Here is a 21377-nt window from a genome sequence, read left to right as displayed (position 1 = left end):
AAGAGTGACACCATGTGGCCAAGAATATTGTCTAAACACTTCTTGAACTCTGTCAGGCTTGGCGCTGTGACCACTTCCTTGAGAAGCTTGTTCCAGTGCCCAGTCAATCTCTGGAGGAAGAACCTTTTTCTAATATCCAACCCAAACCTCCCCTGACCCAAATTCAGGCCATTCTCTTGGATCCTGTCACTGGTCACCACAGAAAAGAGATCACTGTCTGCCCCTTCTCTTCCACTCATGAGGAAGTTGTAGACTTTGATAGCTATATGCAGGGTCAGTTGGAAGGGTAATAATTTCATTTGCATGTCAAAGATGTACATCTATGTACACTGAGAATGAAATGGGCAGGTGCTATTTAGGCAGGGATTTTCAGAGAAAACTGGTTTTGACTAGCTATTTAGCTCACTGTTTCAACGTGACATTATTGCGGTTGAAGGTTGTCATCTGAGATACCAATGTGAGGACTTATGATGGCAGGAGTCATTATTTGAAGAGTTCCATGATGCAGGGACCAAAAATAAAAAGGTGAGTTGGACAGGAACAAACGCAGATCCAAACCAATATGGTTAATCCGACATTCTCCCTTTATTGTTTACAGACATTAGTTTTTATACACTTCTAGATAGTTTACAATCGTGAGCACATTCTTATTGGCAAGCAAACATTGTTTGTTCCTGTCTTAAGGTGGCTAAAGTTTCACACTGCAGACTATACTAATTCACACCTAGATAGCTCAGTAATTTGTGTTATACCTTAACATAATTTCTGACTGAGCCACAAAATTATTCTTAACTGTGCCACAGGCCTCAAGGCCTCACTGAGGCCCACATCTGAGGCCTAGGCTGGGGTAGCTCAACCTTCACTTTACATGTATAAATCACGTACATCCAGATCGTGACCCATTTCTCTAAGAAATTGCCCTACAGTTCCATAAATTTCTACCCATCAAGTCAGAGAGTTATAAAAATGTTTTCTTTGACCAAGTGCTTTAAAAACAAATTTTAAATATGAAAGGAAGTGAAGGATGTGTAAAATACAACTTTCAAAATGTGTAATCCTTTTGGTTGTGTAATGTCACAAATGTTTTTCAGGACTGCATGGCTGCAGTGATGTTCACCTGGCTTCACCTCTGATGCAGTGATTTCATCAAGTGGGTGTACAGGTTTTTCTTTCTTTCAAAGAAAGATTTTACTTTGTTTCAGCAGAAGTGACTTCTGGACTTTTTGAGTAATCCTGATTTTCTTTGAAAATGAGACAATTTTCCTCTCTTTGGGTTTCCAGAGAAGCAGATTAACAAACCTTCATGAATTTTATCCTGAGTCTTTCAGTAGTCATGGCTTCTTCTGGGTAGCCAATTTTCATTTTTCATTTACTCTAGCCAAGAAAGTAAACTGGCAAACCTTCAGTCTTTACATAATTTTGTCTTTGCAAAGCGGGCAGCATTGGGTTTATGTAGTGTACATAGAATACCACAAATATCTCAGTTACTATTTCCTAAAGCGTTAAGGTTAAGCAACACTAAATGTAACAGTCTTACGCAAGGATTTGAAGTTTTAGGAAAATATTTAATTTACCTACCACAAGCTGGGACTTGCTAACAGTGAACAATTGTTAATTTAGGATCCACTGGATGATTTGTAATATATTTTGATGTTGTTTTGGTTGCTCAGGGTTTTTTATTTTTTTTTAAATGCCATTTCCAAGGAAAAGATGTAGTCGATTTGTAAAAGGTAGTTGTGATGGTAGATCTTTGAGATGACATGTGCTACAAACTGGCAGTTACAGGAGTGGAAAAGTCAGCTGAGGCTATTTCTACATAATGAAAAGGGTTTTCCTCTCAGAGGCCTTGGAAAAACTTGCCAGAGGTGGATACTGACAACTGTAACATGAGCTGTATTTTTTCCTTTTTCTTTGCTTTTTAAATGTCATATGCTGAAAGAAGTCTCTTCTTTACATATGAGTAGTGCTAAAAACATGTTTCTGTGGAAAGATAATTCTAATCACTTTAAATAAAAAGACAACCTTAAAATCCTTCCACATTTTTAACAAAACTGAGCTAATTAAGCCTTTTCTTTTCATCCTCTTGCTTGTGATAACTCATTTTATTCTTCCTCACCTGACTGAGGTATTTTTAGAAAGAATCAGATTACCTGTGGGCAGAAGTAAATAATTTCTGCCATCTAGATTTAAATACCTACTGTGTCGTATGGAGCTTTTAAACAGACATTTTTCCATTCTTAGTCTCTATTGAGACACACTATACCAGTAAGTCTAGTATATAAATTTGCCTTCATGCTCTCATTTTTAGCTGTTTTCATGATTTCAGGTTATGGGGAGTTTCAGCTGTCATGCTTGAAATCAGTCTGGATTGTGAGGAAGCTGAGAGTAGTTGTCTGGACACATGCATTTATCTTGGGAAAGGAAAGAAAGAAATGCAGTGCATTTTTAGAAAGCTTTCTCAACTCACATCCTTCCTTCTGTTGCTCTCTAAGATGATAAAACATTACTGACTGCCTTGGTTTGAAAAGTCAAGTGTTCGCTAAGGAAGGCAGGAGCCTCCCTTGAAACGGAAAATGCTAACCCACTCCCTCCGAATTATTATGATTTTGAAATTAAGGGGCTTTCAGGTAAATATATGGGAGTAGTTCTTTATTAGGAAAATATAAAAACAACAAAAAATGCAGTAATACAAAGCAACACTGACAGAGTCAGAATACGACCCGACACCCTCTTGGTCAGGGTGTTGGTAGCAGTCCGATTAAATGGTGGCTGTAGTCCTCCTGGAGTGATAGATGTGGTTCTATTGAAGCAGTGATCCCGTAGAAGGCTGTAGTTTTCCTCTGAAGGTTCAGTGGTGGTGTAGATGGGCCTGGTCTTCCTCTGGGAATCCAGTGGAAAAGGAAGCTGGTCCTCTGTGAATCCAGTGGGAAAAGACTGCCTGTGGTGTTCTACACCTCAGATTATATCCGTGTAAGAATGCTTGGCTCCTCCTCCTGGGCAGAGCATCTCACAATGGGATGATGTAATTTTATCAGTCATGCAGTGAGATAATGGCACATTAACAGAAGATATTTCATGGAGGGAGAATTGGTTGTGGAAGAGATAAAGAAAACTGCCCCACCTGGTTTTAGCAGAAGATAACTGCCCCACCACTAATAGATGGCAACAGAATATACACCCCCAGCCACATCTTGCATTTCCAACCTAAGACACTGACCTATTGCCTGGCTACTCCATGGTTACTATAACAAGGCCATTAGAACTTATGGTACAGCAACTGTACTTTGTCCCCTCAGAAACTATGTGAGAGTCTTTCCTTTGAGATTGTAGCCTCTTCAGAATAAAGTTGTGATGCATTAATGAAATAAATCCTAGCAATAATACTGCCCCATGATTTAATTACAGTAATAAAATCATTTGTACATGGATTCAAAAGTGCTTCATTAAATACTTACACATTTTGTTAAGGAGAATAAGAATGTATTCATATCTTATGAAGTTTATGCTGTTCTTTTAATGCATTTGTAAATATGGGCAATGTCAAATACTTTTTACCAGAAATAAACAGACTAAAATGGTCTGGAAACTCAAGAGTCCCAAAAACCTGCTGAAGAGCTCTCTGGCTCCATATTGTAAATTTTTTCTAAATCTTGTAATGCAAGGGAAATTTCAGGAAGCATTAAGAGCTTTAAAGTGTCAATATACGAAAAAAGGGTAGGAAAGCTTATCTAAGGGTATGTAGATTGACATCATCGTATAAACAATATAATGGAAATGCAATTATGTCATGCTCAAGAAATTAAAGGAACAAAACCAACTTGATTTAAAAAAAAAACCCTCAGTAATGAATTAATGAGTTTTCATCAGTGAAGGTAGCTGATCAGTGAAGGTAGTGAAGATTGTGATAGAATTTTAGGGGATTGCAATTTCACTTAACATTATAGGCACTATGATTTAAAAAGAGATAAAAAAAGATTGCACAAAATTTGTATATATAAAAGTTAATATTTAGCAGACTGATGTAGAAAGGAGATGTCAGTGTAGGGTTATTAAGTGGGTTATTTCTAATTATGTTCTACAGAGATCAGTAGAAAGCTTAAAATTAGTTATTAAATCTGAAAATAAATACAAAATTACTTCCAAATTTTGCAGATAACACAAAAATACTTGGTTAAAAGGGGAGGATAGGGACTTTTTTATAAAGTGCTTAGAATAGTCTACTATGCTGAACCTCTTAAGTAAAGTTTATTTTAATCTATTTAAGTATGAGATCACTCATCCAGGAACAAAGACTCTGCATTCTACCTACAAAGAAGGAGAAGGGGCATTGTGATGGTTTGAGACAATTCAAAGGAAAACATTTTGGAATGAGTTGTCTACTTTAAGGTTTCAACAATCCCATTCCACCAATAAGAAATTAATACTAATAATTGAAAGTGGAAAAAACCCTGGTTTATTAACAAACAGAATGCCAATAGGGAGGGGGGAAAAAAAGGTAAATTACTGCTACATATCAAACTGTTCCAGATACCAACCCACTGGAACAAAGAGAAACCCAGAATTCTGGAAATACCTGTTCCCAATATGGCATACAAGACTGCACCAAGCTCCATCTTGGGAAGGCAGGAGCTTCATGGAGCAGTTCCAGCAGCGGACGAAGACCTGATGGCTTGTCCAGCACTGAACTCCTCCCCTCTGCGAGGCATCACACAGACAGTGTGGCAGGTGAAGCAGCTGGTCTGGAGCCACTCGGTGTCTTCCTCTCCCCAGCTTGGCACATTTAACAACAGCTTGAGTTGGAATGGGGCGTCTCTGCTCCACTTCTGCCAGGGCAATGCCCCCATTTTTTTTTCCGGCAGGCAGCTGTGGAATTCATCCTCAAGGCAGCTCAGAGATTGCTACTGCAGCTTCTCTGAGCCAAGGAAAAAAACCCTAAAAAATAAGCCTAAGCAAAGATTAAGTAGTCACCGGCATAAATACCACACAAATTCTTGTGCACAAGCAGCCTCCACACACATAGATACAAGAGGTTCCTGGATACAGGGTCTTAAAGATACCGTAACAATTTTTGGGCACAGATGATTATGGGTACAATATCATGATGAATCACCCTAAGACAGGCTTGTCTTCTGCAAAGCATGGACCTTGAGAAAGATTTCAGGGTCATAGCAGACCAACAATTGAACATGACTTCTCAGCATGACGGTTGGCAAAAAGAAGCAGTGAGGTTTTTGGGTGTACGTACTGCGAGAATAGTGCCTTGGAGTGGGTCGTCTTCTGTATAGGTTATTACTTTGGCTGGGGGTAGAATTGTGTGTTCACTGATGAGATGCTTCCTGCTTAGATGATGTTGTTGCAAGGGAAGGCTTCACTTAGAAATTTGAGCTAATCACAGCATTTTTATTTTAATGAAGGCCAAGAGGCACCTAAGTAGCTATTTGTAATCTAGTAGAGAAAGGTGTGACAGAAACCTGTGACTGAAATGTGATGTCATGTATATTTAAAGAAGCCAGACCCAGGACCTTTTAAATTCAGGAGGGGTTACTGTAGGACCTAACTATATGTGTTCCTGGAAAATACACTGTAGCTAAACAAATTACTTAATGTGGTGAAAGATTAACAAATAAATTGTAATGTCTGGGACATACAAGAAGGTAGAGTAAATGATACGGTCTATTACTGCCTCTTAGGATAATTTATTTTTAAGAGGGGATAATTTAAAGTATTATTAATACCAAAATATCTTTTTCTAAGACTTTTCTGTTGATAAAATAGAGACAAATTATAGGAAAGCAGTTTCTCTGTACAGGAGTTTTGAAACAGTACCAAAGCAGAGATATGACAAAATCCCACAGCCAGTGGGATAAAAATGGCAGAATGTGCTTCATGTCTGGGAGTGAAGATACAATTTTTGAACAAATAATACAGGAAATGAGATAAAGTTCAAAATATTGCAACTTGTTCATGTCAGTTTGTATTCATTATCCTCACAGCACAGTTTGGTGAATAAAACACATTCCTGGTGTTATGTGTCCAAGCCAAGGCAAAGCTCAGTTTGTGCTTGAGCAGGCTGTGCAGGGAATCTGATAGACACTCCAGATCTGTGATTCTTTTGTCTGACTGTGTGTACTACTGAAGCTCCCTACACAGCTATTTTCCTTAAGTATGACAAAGCATTTAGAAGTTGCTGGTGGTGATGTTTAGGATTTGGTATGTGCTGCTTGTAGGGTCAAAGCTCTGTCATCCTGGTCTGTAGCCTTGATATCCTTTTCTTCTCCATCTCCCCTTCACTTTGTCTTTCCGAAGCTCTGAGTACCATGCTTCTGATGCACTTAGAGCAATCTGCAGTTGCTCCTTGCACTGTCTTGTATTTTTCCTCCTATGCACTTATGGTTCTCTGATCTGCTCTTATTTCAGCACTGCATTACAGTCAATTTGAAAATGATCAGACCCTGGAAAAATATGTTCCGAAGTTCATTCAGAAGGAAAATTAAGGAAAGGCTTCACTTCTGAACATGAAATAACATCAGTTTTGACCTAGTGTGATAGCTAGGGCGAGTATATTTATTGTGGTTGATGCTGTTACCAAAACTGCTCCCAATCTTGGTGTTGCTGAGCCCTCAGCCTTTGAAAACTTAGATACCCAAGGGCAGTGTTCCTATGCTACATAGACTCAAACTGAAGGGCAACAAAGGGCTCTTTTCCCTTAGCACTTCTGCCATGGTCAGTGTCAGAGGTAGTTTTGGCACAATGCAACTGGTTCCAGTCACCTTATGCCTTAGACCTGAGAAGATGCCTTTCTCCACAGGATTGTCTCTTGGTTTTTAATGGGTTGCTTTATACAGAGGATGTCATTTTGTATCACAGCCCTTCACAAAATGTCTATATTGTGCTCAAGGTACCATATAAATTATTATAATCAGGAGGAGAAAAGTGATTTTTTTTGAGATACCCAAAGACCCAAGGAGAGCAGTCTGGACAGATGAAGATTATTTTACACCTCTACATGCAAGATAATATCTAGTGCAGATAAACGTATATTTTAATGACTTTTTGTTATATCTTCCCTGAAAACCGAATTATAAAACAATAAGCCAATCCCCAATGCCCCCTGCCCCCATCGTTTCCCCACCCCTCACTTCTTTTGATACTTTCTCCTTATGACTCCTACTGGTTAGAATCTCTTTCAGACCTCTCCCCAAGGATTTGTGTGTATTTAGCTGTCAGGGCCTGTGGTTGGGAAGAGGCTAATTCAGCCCTTTCCCAGCTTTGCTGAAATCTCTTCTGTTGTTCCAATACATCACAGCATATCCATTTAGAGTTACTATATATCATCTAGAGTAGTCTTCCAGGAAGGCCACAAATTTGTGTTGTTACCAGAATTTTACATGTTGTGGAACAGAGAGATGGGGATTTAACAAAGTACTGCTGTTAGGATAAACACACTTGACCCACTGGATAATGTATAAAATAATCAAAAGTACTCAAAGGAGAACATGTAATCAAAGGAGATGAGTAAAGTGGTAATACCTGCACCTAATCATATTAGTTTAAAACCTTATTGCAGTTCATGCAGTGTTGCTGTTGTAAAATGCCATTTTTTCTGTTCTCCGTGAATGCATCTCCAGCTTCAGAGCAGAGCTCTCAATTTTGATCTGAGGAACTGCTTTCCACTTATTTGTGGAAATATTTGCCTTGTTTGTTTTTAAAGTCCACTGAACTTGAAGGGAAAGTTTTGATTTTCCTTGGTTCCCCTGAGAAACACTTGTTCATTCTGCTCTTGTTCATGGGGATAAAGAGTCTCCCTTTGTCATTGTATAATATCCTCTAGCCCAGCCATCTGAGAGATGGGCAGCTGTATTTGCTGATGTGGCTTCTAAGCAGGAGGCTTCTGCCTCTTCTTGAATGATCTATGAAACAGGGAGAAAAGCCTTGCCATTGTTGAAAGGAATGGCAAGCTTGCTATTAATTTGTGAATTCAGCTCTAAATGGACTAAAATGACCATAAGGTTTCTGAAGTACTGATGTACTGATTCTTTCCTGTTTTTCCTTTTGGTTTCGTGTAAGTTGTGAGCTGAAGCTCAGAGACTGAAGAGGGGAGAGTGTTAGCAAAATGCTGTCTGGATGATCAGAGGAGAATGAAAGAAGAGGAGAAAAGTGGTGGGGAGGAAGAGGACATGGAGACAGGGTATTTCTGAGGTGATTGGTAGCATACTGATATGTAGGTATGTGCAGAACAGGAGAACTAGAGGCTAGGAAAATGTCCCTGGCACCATGCATAATGCTTGTGCTGTGTAATGGGTAAGTTTCCTTTAACACTTCTTCTTGGTTAATAATATTAATTCTATTAGTTAGAGCGTTACAAATAGTGAATGGGAATTTGTCATCTTTAGAGACAAATATTGCTTCCAGAATAATATGGTTCCCTCACCCTCTTCATATATCACAGCTTGTGTCTGTAGAGAAGCCATGGCATAGGGGAGTAAAGAGCTCAACCTGTGGGTCCTAGTTTCAGAAGTCTGCTAGTAGATCCCTAGGATATGAAACATGAATTGATATTAAACATAAAAGCTGAAATCACAGATAAGCTCTGTTCACGTTTTTAAATTCATGTGACAAAGCAGACGATTGTAACACTCTTTCCTTTTACTTGTATTGATTTTAAATTCTGCTTGGAAGAGGATTAGACTAATAAATCCTCTGTTTAATAGTGCAAGAATAGACTTGGGTCACGTTATTACAACTGTATTGGGTTTGCATGGCCAGGTTGTGGTAGCATGGGGACTGCAGGGGTTCTCCAGAAGCTACTGGAAGCTTCCCCACGTCCAACAGAGCTAATGTCAATTGATTCCAAGACGGACCAGCTTCTGGCCAAGGCCAAACCAATCACAGACGATGGTAACACCTCTGTGATAACATATTTAAGAAGAAGAAGGTTACTGAGCAGATGTAATTGTGCTCAGAGAAGAGAAGAGTGAGAATATGAGACAGCAACAGCTATGCAGACACCGACTTGAGTGGAGAAGGAGGGGTAAGATGTGCTTCAGGCACTGGAGCTGAGAGTCCCCTGCAGCCCCATGTGAAGATCATGGTGGAGCCCCTTGTGCAGCTGCAGCTCATGAAGGACTGCAGGGATGAAGAGATCCCCCTGCAGCCCATGGAGTAGACCTATGCTGAAGCAGGAATTGCCCAAAAGAAGGTTGTGGTGCTGTGGGCAAGCCTGTACTTTAGCAGGCTTGTGGCAGGGACCTACAGACCATAGAGACAAAAGCAGTTTTCTTGGTATGACTTGTCACTCCATGGGCTACCCATGCTGGCGCAGCCTGTTCTTGCAGGACTGCACCCCCTTGAAGGAAGACATCTTGGAGCAGTTAGTGAAGAACTGTAGCTTGTATGAAGGACTCATGCTGCAGAAGTTCACTGAGAGCTGTCTCCCACAGGAGGGACCCCATGCTGGAGTAAGGGAAGGACTCCTCTACCTGAGTAGCAGCAGAAACAACACATAATGAACTGACCATAACCCCCCTCCCCCATCTCCCTGTGTCACTTTGGTGGAGGAGGTAGAGCTTGGGAAGGAGGGAGAGATGGGAAAAATGTGTTTTTAAGATTTATTTCTCATTATCCTGCTCTGAATTTGGTTGGAAATAAATTCAGTTTATTTCCCCAAGTCTAGTCTGTTTTGCCCATGATGGTAATCAGTGACTCCTTATCCTTGGGTATCATTAGATGTCCTTGTCCTTATCTCAGCTCATTAACCTTTTATCATACCACTCCCCTGTCTAGCTGAGGAGGGTAGTGATAGAATGGCTTTGGTGGGCACCTGGTATTCAGCCCGGTCATACCACTACAGCAACACTCCTCCTAGATTCCCATTGTGTTCTATGTATTCTCCTGTTACCAAAGAAGGATTTATATTTTTGTGTGTAAATACCTCTAGATTTCATAAGTAGTCTGTTCTCATCTCAATAGTTTGTAAATCAAACTGTAGGAACATTATTCTTCTTATGTACACTGCCTTTCTCTTTCAGATGCATGCAAGACAGGAAGGCATGCTGAATAGTATGTTGTTTTCTTTACAAGACTTCCAAGGACCATTTCTATCACTTCTATTTTACTACATTAACTGTCAGTAAAAACACTGATGTTAACCTTCTTTCATATTTTACTATCCTCTTCTACTCAGGATGATTCTGCTTACTTTGAATCCTGGCACAATGCTGCTACTTTTTCCTGTACATTTTTACAGGAAACTGGGCTTAACTAGAATGTTTTCTTGTTTCATACATACATGTGTTTTTTACAAAGCTGTATTGATGAAATGCTTTTTTGTAACAACAGCTTTGAAAGAATCATAAGAATCATATTGTTAGGCCTTCAATTGAGGAAAAAAATTGTTAAAATGAAGTATCTATCTAAATATATTTTCCACTGCTACTGTGATGTTCCAGAGCAATCCAGTCTTTCTATCCACTGCCTCTTGACTCTTCTAGCAGATTTTCAGCCACCTGGACCATTTGAGATACCAGGGTTCAAACTGAAGTGACATCTGTACATCTGTCACTTGGTACAGATTGATGCTTTTCTCAAACAAATCCATTGCAATTCTAGGGAATGTAGCAGGATAATCTCGTCCATAGATGTTTGACCTACTGATGGTAAGGTGACCTGCTGGATATGACATAGATATGCGTTAAGACAGTGTGAGAGAAAATGTGCCCAGGACCCTGTTCTGGTACCAGCCCAGACTGTTAATTTTAGCAGTGGCCACAAGGGGCATGGCTGGAACTTGGAGGTTATTCTATACCAGCTCATGTAATTTTCCAGTAACAGGAAAGCGGTCCCTTTTCTGGGTTACATAACGTGTCAGAGAGAGTGGTTGGCTATTGTTGGGGGTTTTCCTCATGGTAAGCAGATGAATCATTCGCCTCTTTCTTGTACATATTTGTATTGTTGCTGCTACTGTTCATTGTTTTATTTCCTTGCTGTTTCCAGTAAATTGTTCTCATCTGAGCCCTTTTGGGCCTCTGGTTCTCCTTTCCAGCCCACTGCATGAGGGAGAAGGAGAGAAAGAGGAGAGTAAGCAAGCAGTGCATCTTTTGAAGTGATTCAGTGAGAACACTAAATTGGGGAATACCATTCTTAAACCACCTCATATGCATGAAGGGGTGGGGAATCCTGCCTCAATTCATATAAACCTGTCTTAGGTGGTTATTTTCCCTGAGGAGTGACAGGCACCTTCAAAAGGGAGCAGGTATTTAGTCAGGTACTTTCTGAGATGGTCAGTAGGCAACACTGAGGAGAAGAGCATGTCCTTCTCCTGTGTCCTGCACAGACATTCTGGGAGAAGCCTTTTGATTACTTTGCTGTTGGCTCCTAAAATGTGCCCAGATGCTTATGCCTTATTTTTTTAAAGAGAAAGAAGGAAAACCATCATGAGAATTAAGGAAGGATGTCTGCTTTCTCTTACAGAGAAGGTCAGAGGTTTGCTCATGGCTGTGAAGAAACAGATAGAACTCAGGGAAAGACTGAGGAGCACAGTGCCATTCAGTGTCAAACAGCAGGTATCAGCTGCTGAGCTGCATTATGGCTTCAGTCTGAAATACCACATGCAGCAAAAGGGGCATAGGACCAGCAAGGAGGGCTCCTGACCACCCCTGTGGGCTATGGCCTCAGGAAGGGGCTAGGAGAGTCAGTTGTCACCCCAGTCCTTGGCTCTGAGGACAGCTTGTGTGGGAGATTTTGCACTGAAAGTTTGTTGGATGACACATACACACAACTGGTTTTATCTAGATGTGTATAGGAAGAAAGCAAGACAGTGAACAAGCAAATACAGTATAAGAAGAAAGCAAGATAGGGAACAAGAAAATACAGTATATGAATGCTGAAATTAACCACGAAGTCAACAACACTTATCCAGGTCTATTGGTGTGTTCCAGATCCATTGTTCTGATCTTCTAGCAGACCTTTTATCATACATGATGACTCAGGGGCCAAGGATCCTAAACCTCTTCTCCTCTAACAGCTTCGTACACAGCCGTCCTGTGTTTGACTTCTCAATCAGGGTTGGAGGGAAATGCTGCATAAAAGGAATCAGGTAGATGAACTAACTCTTATTCTCCAATCAGTGCAGTTTAAGACACCTTTAAAGGAAATCTCTTTAAAGCTTTGTTTTGATAAAACATTGTGTCAGCGGTAAATGATATGTGAAAACTCCAGTGGAAAAAAAAGGAGTATATGATAAGTTACATATGTGCAGGAAGAGTCTAGATTTAATTACTGTGTCTATTCTGTACACTATTCCCTGCTGAAATATATTATATTTTCAGAAAGAGAACAAAATAGGTAAAAGGTGGAATTGTTGCCCCTATTCCTCCTTCTTGGGTTCTCTTTGCTCACATAAGTTCGCATCTTCATTTCATAAATACCCATCAGCTCCTGGGCTTTCTAAGGATTTGTATTTTTGTGTGTTAGTATTGCAGGTGTCTTGTCATATATTGCAGATTGCTTGTGCTTTGCCTGGTACCAGGAAAAAGCTGGGCATTTTAACCCAGCAGGTCTGTTTTCTTCAAAGGGGAGTAATGTAGATAGTCAAGGAATTTTCTGTATTTTTCATCTAAAAAGCCCCAATGAAAGTCTGAAAGTGAACTTTAAAAGAGAGAAAGGGAATGGGTAAGAAAAATACTACTGAAAATAGTAGATCCAGTAAAAGAGCTTGTTTATTGTGTTTTTATATCTCTGTAACAGTTCTGTAATGGTTTGCCCCTTTACCCCTCATTTTCTCCCAATGGTTCCACCCCTAGCTTTCTTGCCTTTCCCTCAATGCCAATCTCCCTGAAAATGCTCAGACATTCCTCTGTCCCCTCCCTGGTACCCTGTCCATCACTCGGCTCCTCATCCCACTCTCCCAGAATCTTCCACCTGGGGCATCGAGTGAGTGGACGAGGGCCAGGGGTCCCTCCCTTGAACTTCCCCCATTGGTTTGTGTGTCTGTCTGTCCCTCTGCCTTCCACTCCCCCGAATCCCCCCATTGGGTGGTGGGCATCCCTTCCCCCTGGTTACTGCCCGGGTATTTAAGATGATTGCGAAAGCCTCGAGAGCACTTTTGGCTGTCGGGACAATGGCATTCGTAGCTCCTCGGAGCTTGGATTAAACTTGAGACTTTTTCCCCGGCCTTGAGTCAACTCCCTCATGACCTCCTCGGACACCACCTCTCCTCCTTCCAAGACAGACAGCAAAGCGCTCTGTCTTAACTGCTCCCCGAATCTCATAGAGAAACAGGGGAGTGTCCCCTGCTGCTGACTGTGCCTTGGCTGGGCAGGCAAAGCCAGGGAGCTTCAGGGCAGGCACGGTGGCAAAAGCTGACATTCAAATGTGTAAAAAGTACATGAAACTATATTGCCATAATGCATTTTAGTCCAGAGCTGGAAAATCAAGATCTGAGATCACTAATACATAATACTGACTTTGGAATGGCAGGGAGTAACTGTACTGACTGATTACCATGAGAGGATTATCCATACTATATTATTCCTGAGCCTTTGTAACCTTTGACATGGAATGTTTGCACTATTGATTGCAATTTCTCCTATGTCCACATCAGTAATACCTTTATGACTCACCAGCTGATAGCAGGAATCCAGGTGCACAAGGATGGTGAGCATTTAGACTCACAGTGAGACTGTACTAGGCTTTGACTAGGGTTTTGACTTCCAGCTCTTCATTCAGTGTCTTAGGGTGTTTTCTCAATGCATACAGGCTCCCAGGTACCTGGTGTTTATTTAACTAGATTTAGGATTTGATTTTTCTTTCTCCAGGACATCTGTCCACTTTTCAGTGTGTGTGTCAAGAGGAGTTGCTGACCTAATGGAAGCAGTTGTGTGCTGGAGTAAAGCATTTAGGAAGAGAATAAAGCAAGCACTCCCATTCTTTCGAATGCTAACCCTAAATAACCTTAGGGTGTGTGACACTCTGCAAATAATTTGCCTTTTTTTTTTTTTCCTGTTCTAAATTTTGAGATTCTTCAGAAGTCTTGTAATAGTTAAGTTTAGCAACCATGTCTGTTCACCTACTTGTTGAATTGTAGCTGTCACAAGATCTTAAAACAGTAGCATGTATGATTGAAATATCAGGCCTCTGATTCCCTTCATATACTATTAATTTGACAAAAAATTCACCTGTAACTTTGTAAATGAGCTTTTACCAAGCAAGTAAACTTTTCATTCTGTGTCTTCTCTGGAAAAGAGGTTGCAGTTGTTTTTTTTCTCCTCTTAACTACAGTAACATCCTAAAACCTTAAAAAAGACATGTATTAAAGAATCTCCAACTTGTTTGTAATGAAAACTAGATCTTTTCTAGCTGATTTTGCCATGATCATGTTATGTATGCCTTTCAGTGAGGACATATCAACTCTAAAATTATGCTAGTCTGAAATAATTTATTAGAAGTCCTAGAATATCTTTATCAAAGTAAGCAGAGGACAGAGGAAAGCTCTTGTGAGGACAAAAGTTTTTATTCTTTTGCATAGTAGGAGGCTGAAAGTATTAACTTGCACTAGGACTTATCACCAAGGTATCTAATCTTAGAGTTGGTAAGAGTTGCAAGGACCAGGGCAAGGAAGTTAAGAAGCTCCTTATTCTTTTCCGGGTACTAGAATGACATGTACACATTCATTAATTTGAAATGAATGAAAATTTGTCTTGAAGTTAAAAGCCAATTTGTCTAATTAATATTCTTATTGCATTGCATGGCTTTTAAGCCTTGCAGCCTGGATGACTCACAGTTTAGAGAGGGAGACTGAGATAACAGGAGAAGACAGTTCATTTTAAAGTCAAGCATTGTCATCGTACTGGCTCATAAGCTATAATGTATGTTTATTAAGACCTACAGCAGTGATTGTGGCTTTTGTTTCTGAAGGCTGGTGGGAATTTGAGTAATTTTCGAGATCACTGGCCAGGGAACTGTTTATCTCTTGACACTGTGACCTGTGAGATGATTAAAGTTTTTTGCTGGATTAGCATTAGCATAGTGTCTTTCATACATTTTGCAGCATAAATATGTTGTCTGGTAAATTAGGATTGTCAAATTTATTCTGTGTATTTGAGCCTGTAAAAATTCCTGGTCTAATTTTAGTGCTTATTTAGTACTTGAAAGAAATACATTTAGACTAAAAGTTTCAATCTGTGTGCTTTAAAAAACAGGTTCTGGAATTCATTCTCTGTCATTTAACTGAACAGAACTTAATTCTCAGAAGTACTGAAAAGCTGTGCTGAATTTAGTTAAAGCTCTGGAATTCATGCATGGGTTAAAATCCTAAGGATCAAGTCAGAGAGAGTAGGAAAAAGGCCAGACAGGTCAGAGAACTTTCCCACAGAGAAAGAAAAGAGAAACTCCAGAAAAACATGAACAAAAGCACCAAGCAACTGTAGAAGTTATGTTGATGATTATATGCATTTCTTCAGATGCTGCTGCTGAAAATCCTATCCCTTGACTAAAACTCTGTCTTGCTCCAGCCAAATTTGCTTGAATTCCTGATGTGTGTGGGTTCTTGGTAGTCTAAAGTTAAGGTTGTAAAAGGCAGTGGCTGCCTGCCAAGACATTGTGCCTTTAGGTTGTTGGACTCTACATTTGTGTGTTGTTATGATGTTCCTTAATCCATGTCTATTGAAAGTGACAAAATTATTTCTTACAGTTATCACACTCCATTTTCAGTTGGAAATTATGTTCTGAATCGCAGATGTGATGTTTGATCATTGCTCTTTCATTACTTTTCAGATTTTTAAGACTTTTTGGTACTAAAGTCAAACAGAAGTACAGTCATAAATGGCAGAGGCTTTGCTTTCTTGCTTTCTTCTGCTCTGCTAAATCAGAGAGAAAAAAAGGAATATGTGGCCATGTACAGTTACTGCCACAACATTCAAAAATTTATTTGAGATTATTGTTCTGTGAGAGGAGATTGCAAGCCTTTTGCTAGGGTAAGCTTTCCAATTCAGGCATGGTGAAAACTTGCACCAGTTCAGTGACTCCATTCTGTACAGATTAAGTATTTATTGCTGTTACTTATTAAACCTTAGTTGCATAGTTGTTTCTGTATATAATTGGAACTCCTCGTATGTTACACTCATTGTAGTGTCCTTCAAGACTTTTTTCAATAACTGAAGCTGTGCTGTCCATATGCTATGATTTGCCAGGTTTCATTTTTCAGGGCTCAGAAATGTATTTAGCCTATACCACTTCCACAGCATAGCAGCCTTGTGGTGTCAAATGGTGATTACATGTCGAAGCTGCTTGTGGACATCATATCCCTTGACAAGTCCAGTTCATTAGGGTCATGCAACTTATACAAAAAATGTACAGTTTCCTTGATTTGAAGGATATATCAGTCCATCTCAAACCTTATTTGCATTGAATCTTTTGACTTCTTCTTGGACATCAGGAATACTTAAAAGCTATCTGCAGACTGTGTCATCAATATATGATTCAACACAGGAAGCAATACATTTGGGTAGACTGAAAATGAAAGAAACTGATTCTCTTTATGTGTTCATATCCCAGACAGTCTGTGGTGTACCTGTGATACAGAACTGTCTTGTCTCTGTCTTACTGAGAACAAATGCCACAGACTGTTGCCTTAGTTTTTGAAGGATTGTGAGCAGAAGGGAACATGTGGCAAAATTAATAACTGGGCATTCATAATTTTATTCTTACATAAAGATCAATGAGTCTGTGAAATGTATTTCCCAGGGCTGTAGTGGTGGAGAAGTCACAATTTCACTAGTAAAATCAAGTAGAACACCAAGAAACAAAGGTGCACTCCAATGTTCATCAAAGTCAATAGGAAACATACCTTTTGACTTTAAAGGGCATTGGACTGAACCCTGCAAGACCATATTAAAACATGTAGAAGTACTTAGATTAAGTAGATTAAGTACTTATTCTTACCATACTGCATAAATAAAATTTCAAAAAGAGTTGGTGGATTTGGATTTGAATTTAACCCACTGCATGCATTTTTATTGTTCTGTGTTTACATAGTTGGTTGTGTACAGTTGGATTAGGTGGCAATTTGCCTGATGATTTGTGTTTGACTGTTGCTGTATGGCATGCTCTTTTATAGTCTTGTTTCTCTGTATAGGTCATGTAGGCTGATAACAATCCTTACTTAAGTTAATACACTTGATTTTCTGTGAGAGCAAAGCTACCAGCTTCTGTGAGTTGTAGTGTTGTTACTTAGTAGTCTCAGTATGGTACAATGCCTACCCTGGGAATAGGACTGAGAAAGGGGCTGCAGGCATGAGTATCTCTTCTGATGAGAGGATTAACAGTGCTGCAGATCATGCATAGTCCTTTTTATGGCACTGGAAAGAGGTCAAGCTATCACTACTGCTGCTATATCTGTTGTTGATCAGTGGTCTTTACCAAAAAAGCACAAATCGCTCCAAGCAATGTGCAGTCTAAACTTCAGAGTACTGGTGGACATTCATATTATGGTCGGGAATTTAAGGGCTAGCTGAAGGTGCAAGAGGGTAAATGTCATCCCGCCTGATATTTGCTATTGTTCATCCAACTAACCAATGATTTGGGAATTTGGTTAGTTGCTAATTTTTGACTTCAAAGATCTGTGGACAGTCAACATATTGAAGAGAGCAAACGGTTGTGTTGAAACAGATCAAACAGGGTGGTCTGAATGGCAGTTAGTACCCAGGTTTCCCACATCTGGAAGATGTTAATTTTAAAGGCATTGCAATTTCTTCTTGCGGTTGGTGGACTATGTTCAGAGAAACCCACTAACCAGTGCAAGGCAAAATTGAGAGCTGGTCTATCTGAAGGTTTGATGTGCTTAATTATGGATTTATTTATTGCCTCAATTTCATCAGTGCTGAATTAATGCTATGTTTTTAAGTAACTAAAATTTAAGAGGAATGTTTTCCTATGAAAAGGTAGAGCATTTGCACTTAAGTCTTCTGGTAAGTTGGATTTTGAAGTCAGGACTGAACAGAACTCAATGAGCACTTTGTCCTGGCACAGCAATCTGGATTTAGGCATTGCATGTTGTGACAAATGGTATTAATTTTATGGCTTGGGCTCCAGCAACAAGAAAAGGTGATCCTTTTGTCTCATCAGCCAGATAATATGGCACCATTCTATACATCTGGTATGAAGTCTACAATACGCAAATAAAGAAACTGAAAAACTTTCTTCTTTTACAAAGTGAATGTTGCTGTGCTGAGGATGGAGGAAATGGTAAATTTCGCTTTGAGAAACATACTGGAAGATGGATTTTCTTGCCCCTGTATGTCTGTAATCCTATTTTATAGCCACATTAGTACCTTTACTCATCCATTCATTTGATATTGTAAAACAAGGGAATATGGAGTTTTCTGTTATTTTAATGAGTGGAGTTCACTGGAGGTAATCTCAGTCAAAGTCTAGGATTTTAAAACCCCAGAGATGAAGATTATTTGATCTTTGCTTTTGCAGGAATAATTTAATTGCTCTCTGTTTTTTTAAGAAAATATTTTAATTGAAAACCACTTGATTTATAGGTGGGCAAAATATTCTACTGCTTTCGTTTATTGAAGACTATATCTCAAAATAATAACTTTTAAAAAAAATTTAAGCTTCTGACTTGTTTATTGTGATGTGCTTATTCCTGTTTGACCTGGAGAAAGATGAAGGAAGTAGAGAAACCTGTCTGCACTGTTGAATCTGGTTTAATTGCATACTTAATTAAATGATCTTGTTTAATTGAATGTATAATTGTTGTAGATAGAAACTTGCTTGGCTATATGCATAGGTGAAATATGTGTTTGTCTTCTTGTACAGAAAAGAGTCAAGGACGTCATCTCTCCAATTGTATTTGAAGCTTCATACAGTCTTGGGGAACATGCGATAGAAAAAGAGGACAAGGAACTAACTGCTCTGAAGCCCATTCTTCGCTGGAAGAAAGGACAAAAGATAGCACAAAGGAATCAGGTCAGATTTCGACTACATTATTTCCCAAGAAGGCCTGTGGCTGAACTTGCAACAGAGTTGGCTCTAAAAGTGGATTGCCAAGCTCTGGGTCATTTGCACACAGTAGCCTTTTTGTACAATCTTTACTATTGCTAACTTCAGTGCTTCTCTGTGACGTAGTAAAGGCTTGTACCTCCAAGGCTGGGCAGCACAATGTGAGGTCACTTTCTTGTTTAAGGGTGTTTGTGCTGGGAAGTGAAAGATAAGAAAGGTCCTACTCTTTCTGGTTCTTCCCTTAATGTAGGAGGCTCCTGTAAAGGCTTGGTCCTGGCCTTCTTTCCAGGTTAAGACTTTGTTAGTGCAGAAGGAGACATGGGAATTGTCTGAGGGGAAAACAGTGGGCAGAAGAACAAAAAATTTGCCTGACTGAACTATCCGCTTTTCTTGAGGACTTCACACATCCAGTCATGTGTCAAGGGAAACCTACTCCTGCTGTTATTGTAGGACATGGAATGCTAAAATAGGATGGTTTCATTTCCCTCCCCTCCCCTTTTTTTAGCTGTGAGAAGTCTGTCTGAAGTAGATGGTTAGATCTGTTTTTTTAACCTTAAGAAATTCATTTTCTATTGATATGATAGCATCATCATCTGTAGAATTGCTTTCTGATTCTGCTGATAAGGTCCCTGGATACTACTTATTAAAAAGTAACTAAAACATTTTATTTGCTTCACTATATAATCAAGTGCTTTGAACTGTATTTGGTTATAATCCTTGCACTTTAGAGGCATGAATTTTTATTCAAGTATGCTTTATTTTTATAAATTTATGAATGAAAGATGCATTCAAGAATTACTTGTTTTTATGAAGAGAGATTGTGGGTCTGTTGTGTATATAAATTTTGTGTTGTTGCAACAATATGATGGAAATTTGTGGAGAACTTTGGAACTTTAACACTGCTGTAAACCTGAGTGTTACATGAACAAAGCTTCTTGTATCTTTTATTAGTGGGCTTAAACTCAAAAGGTCACATCTTGCCCTGTAGGTGAGTCTCAGATCAATGTTAAAATACCTAAATGCTGAGGTTATAAAGCAGGAACAAAAATACTCTGGGAATTTCTCTGACTTGCTTTCTTTTGCAATTTGGATGGGAGCGAACCAGTTTAACAATCCCTTTTCATTTGTTTTCCAGATGTTGTTCAATTAGATTAGTAAGAAAAGAATTTTGACACTGCCTATGCTGGCAAGTGTGCTTTCAGCCAAGGATGTGACAAGAGCTTCAGAGTTAGTGTGGCAGTCATTGTGACAAAGCCCTTATAAAGTAGCCTCAAGGCATGGTGCTGGGGTCCTCAAAGACTTAAGTTCTTGAGAAAACTGGAATGGGGGCAGGGTGCGAGGGACAGGACAGGGATAATCCTCTTCTAGGGACAGTGGGGTGGAGATGATAGAGCCCTCCCGCTTGGGAGAGGGCGGGGCTGGTGACACGCCAGGCAGGGCTTGCGAGGAGGGAATGCCCACCCAAGGGGGAACAGGGGGAGGGCTAGCAACCTGATGCCTTGAGTGGGCGGTGCCCACACCCAGAGGGAAGCAGGAGGGGGTTGGGTCAAAGGCAGGGACAAAGGGGAGAAAAGGATTGTGGGAAGAAGCAGCTTTCCCATGTGGCCATCTTCCATCTTGGGAAGACAAAGGCACAGACCACGTGGCCGCAGCTTCCTCAGGGGAACAAAGAAAGGGATTCAGGGACACAGAACTGCACAGGATAGCGCCAAAACTGGGATTTTTAACTGGGAAAAAGGGGTTGGAAAGGGGTTTGGGGTCGGCTCCTCAGTGAAGTGACTAATTTCGCTGAGGCGGGGGCACCGGGGGGCTGGGGGGAGCCAGAAGCAGGGTCCACATTTGTGGAGCTGCCCTGCGCCTTAGAGCGGTGGAGTACTCCCCCCTGCTCACCCTGGTTAAGGGAAAACCGGGTAGGAGAAGAAGGTGGGCAAACGGGTTCAGGAGGAATAATAGTTCTGTCCGATGGCTTTTTCCCCTCCCAGGTCGCGTCCTGCACGGACTCCGCTTTTACAACCTCCCAAATTAATAGATGGAGCTTAGGGAAGCAGTCTTTCACAGAGGGATCCATGCGCTCAATTCCCTCCGCTAACTTTGCCCCTACACGCTCCCAGAACTCCTTTTTATGAGCATCCTCCATGGTTATGTGGGGGAAGGAAAAGCACAGCCACGGAACAAAATTTTTAACAGAACTTTTGGGGAAGGGGCCCTTCACCTATAGGATTCCCTTAACCTGGGAATAGAATTCCTTCTGTTGGGTGGTTAGCACATGGTCCCCACGCTATTTCCACCCACACCACCTCACCCCTGGGTGGAGGAAAAGCGGAAAAAAACCCAAAAAAGGCGAAAGACCCTGGCAGCTATCGCTCGCGTTG

At 40.2% G+C, this 21377-nt stretch overlaps 1 protein-coding gene across 8 annotated transcripts in view; it reads left to right on the top strand.

Annotated features, from left to right (window-relative positions):
* ITGA9 (integrin subunit alpha 9) overlaps positions 1-21377 on the top strand; it is a 265797-nt gene that overhangs the window by 97893 nt on the left and 146527 nt on the right. For all 8 annotated transcript variants that reach the window (XM_068201244.1, XM_068201235.1, XM_068201190.1 and 5 more), the window contains one exon: positions 18823-18972. In XM_068201244.1, the coding sequence (XP_068057345.1) occupies positions 18823-18972 (150 nt within the window). The remainder of the gene's footprint in view (positions 1-18822; positions 18973-21377) is intronic.

The sequence above is a fragment of the Anomalospiza imberbis genome, chromosome 1 (genome assembly GCF_031753505.1).
Source record: "Anomalospiza imberbis isolate Cuckoo-Finch-1a 21T00152 chromosome 1, ASM3175350v1, whole genome shotgun sequence".
NCBI lineage: Eukaryota > Metazoa > Chordata > Aves > Passeriformes > Viduidae > Anomalospiza > Anomalospiza imberbis.
The sequence above is the reverse complement of the archived record's forward strand: the minus strand, read 5'-3'. Positions and strand labels throughout refer to the sequence as shown.